This window comes from Diadema setosum, chromosome 7, assembly GCF_964275005.1.
Source record: "Diadema setosum chromosome 7, eeDiaSeto1, whole genome shotgun sequence".
Lineage (NCBI taxonomy): Eukaryota > Metazoa > Echinodermata > Echinoidea > Diadematoida > Diadematidae > Diadema > Diadema setosum.
In genome coordinates, this window is record NC_092691.1 from 30,180,205 (window position 1) to 30,192,386 (window position 12,182).

A 12,182-nucleotide genomic window follows, 5' to 3' on the forward strand; every position below is an offset into this window, starting at 1 on the left:
AAGTATGAAACTTACCTGTCCTGCAACTGTAACTCGACACCAGACACCCAACGCAGATAATAGGATTATCCACAACAACATAAATCTCAGGATCAGGCTGAACTTCAGCTTCATTTATGCTTTAACCATTTAAGACTAAGTGACAAGGAGCTTGATAGATATTCTTGCCAAGTCTTTGTCATTAGCATTTAGTAATTTGTCCAAACTTGACCAAGTTGTAGATTAGCAAATCTGCTCAGGTGTAGCAGTGTGCCTCAGTCCAATAGGAAGGTCATAGTGACAATTTAAAGTAAGGATGAGGGGAATAAGGTAATCTGGATTCATTGGTAATTGATTTCCAGACATCATTCTGTGCTAATCGGTCAAGAAAGCACTCCAGCATGTGCGCCAATATAGTGAACATAGCCCAATATTACAGTTAGAGTTATAAGATTGCACAAACTGGGCAACATGAACATGCAGCAAGTAGGTACATTCAACAGCAAGAAATGTAGGCCTACCGGTAGGCCTACCCACTACCATACTGCATCTCTCATTTTTCTATGAAAATGATCTTTCGAGAAGTCACTTGGCTGTCTTGACCCCTGTTGACCCTGGTTCTATACACCCACCATCCTATTCAACAGATTCCTGTCATCAAGTCAGCCATGGGGCTCTCCTCTCGGCCGGTCAAACTGTTTGGCAGCCCTTGGTCAGCTCCAGGCTGGATGAAGACCGATGGACACATGAATGGCAAGGGTCAGTTGATTGGTCAGCCAGGTGGCAAATACTTCAAGACATGGGCTCAGTACTTTGTCAGGTGAGACTGTATCATCCAGGGTGTGTGTGTGTGTGTGTGTGTTTGTGTGTGTGCGTGCATGTTGTGCTTTGTGTGTGTATGTGTGTTTGATGATGCTATATTTTTATGTTTGTTGATGATGTTTGATGATTTCATTCTAGATTTTTATGCGGTATTTTTTAATGTATATGTGTATGTTGTTGTGAGTATGAGTTGATTCAATATATTCAAGGGATATATGCTTGGTATATTATGTCAATATTTTCTTATGAAAAGTTATCAGTGGGATTGATTCATAATCGAATTATTTCTGTTCCAGAGAGATTTTGGCAGTATTAATTGAAAATGGCTTTGTTTTGTGTTTTGAATTGTATTTGTATCGTTTTCGTTCATGTTACACCCAGAATGGGTTGATTCACGAATGATTTGAATGAAATCAATAAATACCAAAGTAAAAAGTGAACTGAAGACCATCTTGACCAAGAATGCAAGCTTTTCTCCCATTTCACAGCAGATAATCATATATCATCAACATACAGTTATTGTTAATGATTATCATGCTGTTGAATTTGTGATTAGTAGTGTGTGTACATCTCATCGTCCATGAAATCTATTGGATTTGATTTTCCTTTGTACCGTTGCGAACTCACTCGGTTTGGCTGAATTGTTTTTAATTGCCATTTATTATTGTTTTTGCCATTTTACTAGATTCGTTCAGGAGTATGCAAAGCAGAATGTTTCCCTCTGGGGGCTGACGGTCCAGAACGAACCGATGGACGGCCTCGTTGGACACTTCTCCTTCCAAGCGATGTACTACAATGCCAGCATGGAGCGGGACTTTGTCAAGCTGGACCTGGGGCCGGCCCTAGAGGCTGCTGGGTTCCAGGACCTCAAACTGATGATGATGGATGACCAGAGTTTCAAACTACCCAGCTGGCCCCAGACTGTAAGAAGACTTGCACACGTCCATGAATATTTTCTCTGGGGATTTTTTTTTTCATCTGATGTCAATGTAAAGTTATTGAATTATCTTTATTGCAACGATGTGGGGGAAGTTGTGATTCAAAAAAAGTGTGACAAATAAGTTTAGTGTAACTGAGGAGGGATAAAAAGGGCGAAGAGACAAAATGTTGGCTCACTTAACAAACACTGTGGGAAAACTGTCTTTAATATATTTTGTTTCTTTCCTTTCCTTTTCCATCTTTCTCATCACAATGCCATACGATAACCTATAGACAAACAGAAATATGTATCAAACTGCACAAAGATGGCACATAATAATATGCCTAAAACTGAATGCTCTTCTAATACTGTTAACAATTACTCAAGACTCCTTGTCTCCCTATCAATCATCATTGATAATTAAAAAAAAAAAAATCATTTTACATTCTCAGTTCTACTCTGTTATAATCCTTTCAACTTCCGCTATTACGTTTTTATTACGTATTATCAATGCCTTCCTATGATGTAGCCATAAATGTACTTTCTGTACGGTTACATCAATTATTCTTCATCTCATTATAATACCATGATGATTACCATTATTTCTATTGTCATCACGATTTATAGGTCATTGCACTTTTCGAGCATTCAGCTATTCCAAATTTTTGTAACTCTCTTTCAATCTAAACAAACCTATAAGTGCATTGGCCAGTAGGATATGGAGTAACATTTTTTAGATATAGATACAACAAAATAACATGAGAGAGCTCAGCAGTGGATATTATTTCTAGTCAGTTACCTCTTGTAAGCGTGACATTGTTCTAAACAATTCAGTGCTTTACATTTACACTGAGGGTAAGATAGTCTGAATTGTGGTGCGGAACCCCTCAAGGAGTATCATCAAAAACTATGTGAGCGCCCATCCAGTCAGTTCAAAGATAGTAGAAAGCGTCTTTGAGTCAGTTAAAGGGATGGCACGGTTTCGGTCGAGATGAGGTTTCAGGTTTCCAACTTTTTTGATGATTTTTTTTTAGATAATGAGAAACCTCTAATGAAATATGAAAGAGCATATTATAATGCTAAGAGGAATTCAAAGTTTATCTGATGAAAATTATTTTTTAAATGGCTGAGATATCAAAAACAAAGAGATTCCAACAACAGGGGGACCTACTTGGGATTAGGATCACTTTGTTTTACTTTATTTTGCACATCTCAGCCATTTCAAAACCGAATTTCATCAAATAAACTTCGAAATCCTCTTAAAATTGTATACTCATTTCATAAAGTGGTTTCTAAGTATCTCGCAAGTAACTTTTTTCGCTGAACTTTATACATATCAGAGCATACACACTCAGTCAACAACTGGTGCAATTTAATCTCTAGGAACTGACTAACATAAGCAACATAATAGATAAGAAAACAAGTAATAATGAAATGCAGATATTAACCTGTAAATGATAATCCTCTAAAAGTTGGAGAAAAAGAAAGGATGGAGAGAATCACAAGCAAAGTTACAATTGGCCCGGTTAATTTAATAATTAGGCCTATACTGGTCCATATGTACCCGATATATAAGGCTCTTGTATTGTCTGGTTCATGCCGCAGTCTCTTTCTCTATACCACTCTCTTCTCTCAGATTCTTGGCGACAAGGATTCAGAGAAGTACCTCTCAGGGATTGCGATTCACTGGTATCTAGACAGGTACACCCCCGTTGGTCTGAAGCTGTCAGAAACCCACAGCCTCTTTCCTAACCACTTCATGCTCTACACGGAGGCGTGCTACGGTGCCGCCTTTTCTGACGGGCGCGTGGATTTGGGCAGCTGGTCTCGCGGGGAGGGATACAGCCAGAGCATCATCAACGTGAGTGCAAACCTTGCTCTGTATGGCCAGGGAGGTCCCTGGTATGGCCAGGGAGGTGGGAGGCGAGGGCGCCTTACCCAATGTTCACCGATTACTGTGGCAAAAGTAGAGTAGAGAAAGCTCGAGAGTTGGGAATTTGAGAATGGGGCACGGAGGACAGGGACGGGGAAACGAATGTGGTCCCAACTGATGACAGAATGGGTCGCCATGGTGATGTGGCCCGCAAGGCATAGAATGGCCCGCAAGGCATAGAATGGGGTGTTTCCTAATCGGTTCGGTTGGGATTGTTTGCTTTCAGTAAGACATAAGCTGTATTTGAGTTGTATGATCCATGTCTTTTGAAATCTACCAACATGTTGCTGAAAACAGGAATGCAAGATATATCACATAAACTGCAAAATCGAAAAATACAATCTGAAAAATAAAAATGTGGGGATCTGAGATTCTAGAACCTGCGTAAATCGGGGATATGTTCTGCCTCCACACTTAGGCGTCTTTTCTCACTTCAAAACATTCAATATATTGAATTTCTTTGCATCTCAATAACATAGTGATCAAACCATCTCCTCTGGATAAATCAGAAGGACACGAGAAATATTCATAATAATAGTTAGATAAGCTAAGCTGAGCAGCCAATAGTGTTACCTTGTACAAGTAGGCCTACTTGAAGAAAGGTGCTCCTTTAGGAGATGTTCCTATCATGTATTTTGTCAAGTCTGGTGATTGTCACATTTGCTTCTTTTTTTCTGTTCAGGTAATGAATCACTGGGTAACAGGCTGGGTGGATTGGAACCTGGCACTGAATCTCCAAGGAGGACCAAACTGGGTCCACGGCCATGATGCTGACAGTCCCATCATTGTAGATGCCACACATGACATATTTTACAAACAGCCCATGTACTACCACCTTGGTCACTTCAGGTAAAATTTCATAATCACAAATAGTCAGGTGTGCTGTACGTGTCTCCCCCCCCCCCCCCTCCAAAAAAGAAAAAGGAAAAGAAAAGGGAGCAAACAACAAACAAACAAACATTCATACATACAAACTAAAAACTATCTATCTATCTATTGTAAGTGCCATCCCCCCCCCCCAAAAAAAAAAAAAAAAACCGCACTAGACACACAGAAATGTAAATGGTTCAGATACGTTTTACTGGTTTACTATAAGGGTGTATGGCGAGGTGGCATAGAAGCATGTCTGCTCTGCAAATAACGGAGCTGTGGATGGAGGCCCGGTGAATCGAGCTGAGTAATGTCGTGTGTTATGTTCTTTCCTCCCGTAAAAATGCAAAATATTCTGCCTTTCAGATAGGACATAAATTTTGAGATTTCTGTGAGTCCCCACCCCCCCCCCCCAAAAAAAAGTAGATATCGTAAAAGCCAGAACAGGTGATTAAGGTTTTGGTAGTGATCCATCCAGCCAGGATCTTTAAAAAGGATGCATGCACAGTTCTATGGTGTAAAAAAGAGACTTATATTGTTTGTGAGGTTTGTACTTTTCGAGTGATTTTTAGTTTAAAATAAAATCCCACTTGAGATTAAAGGATTAACAGTCGATTCCCAGTTTTGTTGCCGACATTATCTTCAGCTGTACAGAAAACCCTTAAAAGTGGGTTTAATCTAACTCTTTTTTAAAATCAATGTTCAAAACTTCGTAAATGTTACCATGCATCAAAAGCCAACAACAATGCCCCGATTTTAACTGAGTACTCAAAAAAGTGAAATGGGTTAATCAAGTCAACCTTTACTTTTTTATGATTTCTGAAAGAGCAATTCTTCTTTTACATAATTATGAAATAATTATGAGGTTAAGAAAGTCGTAGCTTATGGGGTTTTTCAGTTTTTTTGAACGTTTTTGTAGAACATTGTAGGTAGGTATGTTTACAAACTCCTTTACATTTCTATTACGATCCCTTTCGTACTCTTCCCTTCCAAATGTAATAACTTCTGGTATAGGTTGGTGCCACTGTTTTGAAAGATAGTATAAGCTATAAATAGAATGTCTAGACATAGAGTGTGCAAAATTGTCAGCCTAATCTGATAATCTTCTCATTGCGGTTGCTGTGCAGTGTTACTTTCTGTTTTCTCTTTTTTCCCCGTTCAGTGCACAGAGGACATTATGCTTTGTGAGATTGAGTGCCTGAATAGGTCCCTTACCTTCAACTGAACACTTTTCCAGTGCGTAGTTTCTTTCCGATGTGTACAGATAGTCTATTTGTATTGATTTTTACATCCTTTTTTTTTTTTTTTTTTTTTTAGCTTAGAGTCTGCTCTTTCAGAATAAAAGTCCATGTCTGGAAACTTTTTGGTGGTTTTGTGATGCAGAGTCACAAACGATGTTTCTCAAAGTAGGAATCTCCTCTATTTTTGCGAAAAGTTGATATTGTAGTGATGATCTACAAATCGGGCCAAAGTGTGAATACTGAAGCAGTACCAGCAGTGTGGATATCAATTTATGAATATACTTTTGATACTTTGAATATCAAAGTTTGTTATGATAGATTATGTCTCTTGTAGTTCTTATGGATTAACCTTCATGATGTACATATATTTAAAGTACTTGAGTAGTCCTCATTAAACTGGATTTCAGCACCAATATTGAAAGATGTTTTACAACAATGATAGATTTAAGTTCATGAATTGGTAGAATTTCATTCATAATTACGTCATGACATGGTGTGTATTGTTGTATATTCCAGTAAATTTATTGTGCCAGGCTCTGTGCGTGTGGGACTATCAGTGAATAGCAAGGGAGTAGACATCAAGAATCTCCACAGCATCGCCTTCAGCCTGCCTGATGGCTCAACGTCTGTCATCATTCTCAACACGTAAGACAGAGTTCAACAAGAGTTCAACATCAATCCATTTAAATGTTTCTAACTAAACTTGATTTATATGTTTTCACATAAGCAAAACATAAACATCTATTAGCTTTGATTTTCAAGTTATTGGCGAGCCAAACTCTTTTGCTACACTATATACTCCAATGTGTCTTCTATATTCGTATTTTGAAAAAAAAAAAAAAAAGTGTAATTTTTTGACTTCTCAACAAAGTCATGACAAGTAAAAAACAAACAAACAAACAAACAAACAAACAAACAAAATAAGGAATTCGATTGCGACTCTCTTGGAGAAGTCTGTGCCTTTGAATGTTTTTACAACAAATAATTCATATGGCGCTATACAAATTGTGCATGGATCATCATCATCATCATCATCAAATGATCCTGCTGATTGGGAAAATGCTAGCTTTTCTCCCTGATGATGTGCTCTTTAATTCTTCAAATTTGTTTTGTCTTTGGGATGATTTGATTACAGGGCTGACATACCTCTTCCCATCAGCCTTCACGATCCTGCAGTGGGCTACATCAATGCTCAGATTCCAGCCAGAGCCATTCAGACTTACCTTTGGAAGCCATAGAACCCTCTTCGCTTCGGCTATAGACAACCTCATGATTCTCAATTTTCAAACAGGGCTTGTCATCATTTTCATAATATGTTACCGACACTTTCACTTTTATAGTATTAGTGTATTTTTTTCATTAGATAATCATCATCATTGTAGTTATTGATAACTGGGATTGGAGGGGCTGTTTTGGCTCAGTGGTTAAGAACAAGGACCCCTGATTATGAGGTTCTTGGTTCTGGTCTGGTCTCACGGCAGCAGCAGTTGTGCCCCTAGTCGAGGCATGCTGCTTTATCCTTGTTGCTGAATCCTCCCGAGGGGATATACAGCCTTTTGTCCTCCTGTGGTTGCATGTGTTCACAAGACGAGACTGTTCATCGTGGCTTTGTTAGTAGCCACATAAAACAAGTCATAAGAAATCGACTTGCAGTTATTGAAAATCACGGTCACAGGAATGTTATCAATGTTCCTTTTTCTACTGGTGCTACCTCTATACTACGGCTGTTTGTTGCTTGTCCTCCCACCACTGTTAGTTAACTAGAAAGATAAGACGCACTGAAATGTAAGCCTAATGCTGTTGTGCTCATTTCTGTGTTAAAGGTTTTTTGACATACAAATGCATGTTGATTTGTGTTAATTCATGGTACCCTCAACATCAGTTTTGCCGTAAAACGAATATCTAGAAACATTCCATATATTCTTAAATAATTTTTCTTCTATTTTTCTTCAGATTACTTGGATACGCCCACAAAAAAAAGAAAACCACCTTTCAAACTAAGATTCTGCATGGTTGTGACCTCATCTGTCAATCATTGCTAAAGTACTGATTAACAAAAGACATTGGAATGCACCCTCCTCGAGACCGAGCATAACTTGCATGTTCCTTGGCCATGTCTTTTGTTAGTCACATTAATATCTTTCATCGGAGAACTTTGCCATACCATGATCAACATAATTCTTTCTACTTGAAGGTGTAAGATAATCAAATCTTATTGCCTGTAGTTGCTAATTTAAGTAGGTTCCTTCATATTAAGTTGGTTCCTTCATATTTCTTTAGCATTCATTCACAGATTCCAAACCTCATAGATCGACCACTATATGTTTTATATATTTGCAATAGTTTATGTATGTCTCCACTTGATATCATGTACTTCATTTAATTTTGTTATATTTGATGTATTTTTTCATCGAGAAATATGAAAATAAATTGAAATTGAAATTGAAAATTGAAATTAATTTGCAATGGGCAGAATAAAAATTGTCATGTTGCAGTCAATCTAAGCCTCACATTCATCTCATAAATTTATGCAGTCTTCGTTAGCTAATGTCTCATTTTTGGGGGGTGTCTTGTGCGAACTTTTTCTGAATTGTGTGCAGGAGTGTGTTTGTAAACAATGCGGTGCTGTTTTTTTTTTATAGATTTTTCACTTTGTTTATTAACAAAAAATAAGAAATGTGTGTGTTGGTGATATCATATATATATATATATATATATATATATATAATGCAAGCCAGACTTTCAATTTGTTTCTGGTTTATCTGATTAAAGAGTCATGCAGTAATATCTTTTAACAGACTAACAATGGTAATTTTGATGATACAGTAACAATGACAACAGTCATTGTATTATCATTTTTACTGTATTGTTATCATATTATCACCAATATTTGAATGTAGACAATACCTGTTTTATGCACGCTGCTATAATTCCCAGTCTTTAACCATTCACAAAACAAACATTTCTCTCCACAGTGTATACCTCTCAATGAAAAAAAGTCTATGTACTTTTAGGCGTTTTCCTTGATTCAAATCTTACTTTAAACGAAGACTTTCAAACATTAAGTACCTCTACTTCAAAGGAGATTGATATTCTTTGGAAGTTAAACCTACTTTGACTAAGAAAGTCCTTTTAATATTGTGCAATTCAATTGTTTTACCACATTAATTAGCTACACTGTATAACGTTGTTTGGGTAAACAACTGCACCAAATCTAAAATTGATTCGTTATTTCTTTTACAAAAAAAAAAGAAAAAAAAAATGGCTCACATTAACGTCGGTTGCCTGAACATACAGAACACCAACCGGCCTAGTATATGCATATATATATATATATATATATATATATATATATATAGTGAAAACTTTGAGCAAAGAAAATGGGTTCTAATTCCGCATCTTCTCAACATACGTCAAAGTCCTGGAAAGAATTCATTTTGTTACCGTTTCTGATAGTTTTTATTTGCTGTCAGCACGAATAATTGATTTCGCAATTTCTTGACATAATCAGCATTGATTCCATTCCAAGGACATTATTTCACCATTGGACAGGTGAGGCTTTGAAGAACGTATTTTCAGTGTACTTATTGCCTAATGAAACGCGATTTTGCACATTTTCTAGGTAAATCTCCGTATCAACATGTCGAATTCATTTTGATATCAATTCATCATCGCTTGGACCACTCTGCGATGATGGTGGTTGTCAATGGATACATAGGTGTGAGAGAATGTGCATTATGAAATTTGCATTTTGATGAGGACCTTCTTTTGCAGGGCACAATGTAGGTGCCGAAGAACTATAGGGGAGCCCCCCCCCCCCCCTTCCATTTCGCGTCTTAGAAAATACTTTGAAAAAAATGGGAAAATAACGATGAACAAAAATCACACACTAATGTCTCTGCGAGTTCCTCTTCATTCCCACCCCTTCAAAAACGCTCCCCGGCCACTGCAATTCCCATAGGCCTACGCATTGACGACGAAAAAGATACGATCAGGGACGCCCACTCACTGTATGTTGTCAACGTCCCCTCCCCTTCCCCTCCCCTCCCCACACGCCCCTCCCCCAAATGGTTTTTCGGTGTTTCCCCTAACTGTGTGAACCACTTTCGTGTGCTAGGTCGATCAAGTACATTCGCGCGTGTCCCACGGTTGTCGATAGAGTGCCTTTACCCTAGTGCTTTGCCTCGGCAATTTATGTGATTACGAGTTTCTTCCTGTACAAGCCGAGCAACGTTGCACTCGGCTTTGTAAAAGCGAAAACCTGTGTGGCTTATTCCCCAACAACTACAGTGATAAATACGTTATAAATTCCATCGACAGAGCATTCCTAATTCTCATCAGTTTATCTTACCCTTCATTACCAGGTGCTTTACATGAATTGCTGCGGACAAATCCTTGCCATATTTTCTTGAGCAGCAAGCCTTCAGTTACAGCTACAGCCTCTGTTATGGAAATATTCCATCTGCGATCAGCATCTCCAACTTGAAGGCGGACCCTTTATAAGAATCGGATTATCAAGCTCTCCTATCGCTCATCGGCTGACTTGACCAGGACAATTTGGACAACAAGGTTAGCTATAGCTACTACTTGAGGTATGATATTGATATCAGACAGTAGTCGTCCGTATTACTCATCCAGCTGTGGTGCACGTAACACTAAACAGTGTAGACAAGATAACGAAATGAAGACTTGTGTTGTGCGTACATGCAGTGTGAAAACGACCAAGTTTGTCGAATGACGCTGAACAGCGTTAGCGTTGGGTGGACAAGGGGCAAAGGGAGGTGCTTCTCGAAGACCGCACTTTACAACAACAACAACAACAACAGATGCATTTGTCTGTATTCCGGCAAAAGGTTTTTTCTTGTTCAGAATCTGCGACCAGCCCCAGGAGCGTCCTGCGCTGGGGTTACCATCACCTTAGTTATTCTGTATGCATAGTGAGGGTAATTACATTTTTATCGCGACTGTGCTTGTGCCATACAGGCCCTGGCCTGCCCTGGATAAGTAGAGAAATGAATGCTGTCTAGCTATCATTTACACATACTGAAGATCCATTTATGAAACTTGTGAGTGTCATATACTGAAGATCCATTTATGAAACTTGTGAGTGTCATATACTGTACAACAACTTTAAAGAACCTTTGCTATGTAAGCCTACATATAGAAGCCACTTATATATCTTGGAAGAACTTTACTTCAGATTTGTTGACATCTCTGAAATATTTTTTGTGTTGTTTGTTTGTTTGTTTGTTTTCTATTCTTCAAAGTTTGTCATTTCCCAAACTTCATGTATACAGGTTGGTGCCATGATGACCTCATTGCTGCATACCACTGCCTTTGGATTACTCCTGTTTTGTATCACTGTAGAGAGAACAGAAGGTATTTGATATTATTACAAGATTTTATTAGAGGGTCAGTCTCTGTTTACATCTAAAGGGTATAGGAACCCCACACATGGATCTTCATTTGGATTTGTGGGGGGGGGGGGTGATTTTTTATTCTGATTATGTGCACATTGTGATAGTCATACATGTAGTTTTACCCAAATCAAGTGTCTTTGCTGAACGTCGCCATTACAGGGTCGGCCGAAAGTTGTGTTGAAGGCCTTTTTTTAGTGTTTTGTCAGCTGGTATGATGAAACCCAGAAGTTGTACTGTACCAGGAAGTTGTGCTGAAGGCCTTTTTTGTATTTCTATTTTTATTTTATTTTTTTGCTTGTTAGCTGATGAAACCTGCAGGTGGTGCCAAAATGATAAACTCCCCCCCCCCCCCCCCCACTTTTAGAAACATGGCGCCAGCCGTGGTGCATTAATGACCCTGTTGCTAGCAAGCATAGTACAGTGTATGTAATATATATTTATATATGCATACAAAAATAAATATATTATATGTCTATAATTCTCCATCAATTAAAATGAAAAATGATGCACTGGGTATGATATTGAATGAGAAGAAAGGTTATTCACATTTTATATAACAAGTGCAATTTAGATAATTGTGCAAATCCTACTGATATCAGGTGGATACCACAGGCACAACTTGCAACCTAGTGATCACCTAGTTAATCAAGAGTGAAAAAACAACAACTTCAAGACAATATTATAATAAACATTTTTGCCACCAATGCACTTCACTTCTTGAAGTACAAAACCTAAATATGGAAAAAAAAAGCAATCATTGGTTTAGGATGACTTCTGAAACATCTCTGTCCAAAGTCCCCTCCCATTTCAGTGAGCCTCAGAAACAACATTTCTGTGGCTTCATGATATTTCTGTTTATCATAATTCTTCCTCTTCATTTTTAGTTTTTCATAAAATGGAGATCAGAAACACCATTTTCCCTTCTCGCCATTTGTCATTCATGACATTGTTTTGGTTGCAGAATTTTGTAAAAGACTCTTAGATTACTATAAGAGTTA

The 12,182-nt window shown here is 38.0% G+C and overlaps 1 protein-coding gene across 1 annotated transcript; it reads left to right on the plus strand.

Annotated features, from left to right (window-relative positions):
* The first annotated feature begins 450 nt into the window (after positions 1-450).
* LOC140230526 (lysosomal acid glucosylceramidase-like) lies at positions 451-7,969 on the plus strand. Its single transcript, XM_072310670.1, has 7 exons — positions 451-465; positions 627-799; positions 1,487-1,724; positions 3,357-3,581; positions 4,336-4,502; positions 6,281-6,409; positions 6,900-7,969. The coding sequence occupies exons 1-7, from the start codon at positions 451-453 to the stop codon at positions 7,000-7,002; spliced, it is 1,050 nt and encodes a 349-aa protein (XP_072166771.1). The 3' UTR covers positions 7,003-7,969.
* Positions 7,970-12,182: the final 4,213 nt, after the last annotated feature.

Coding starts and splice junctions, on each gene's coding strand:
- LOC140230526 (XM_072310670.1), top strand. Junction 4,503..6,280: donor TACCACCTTGGTCACTTCAG/GTAAAATTTCAT, acceptor TGTATATTCCAG/TAAATTTATTGTGCCAGGCT. Junction 6,410..6,899: donor TCTGTCATCATTCTCAACAC/GTAAGACAGAGT, acceptor ATTTGATTACAG/GGCTGACATACCTCTTCCCA.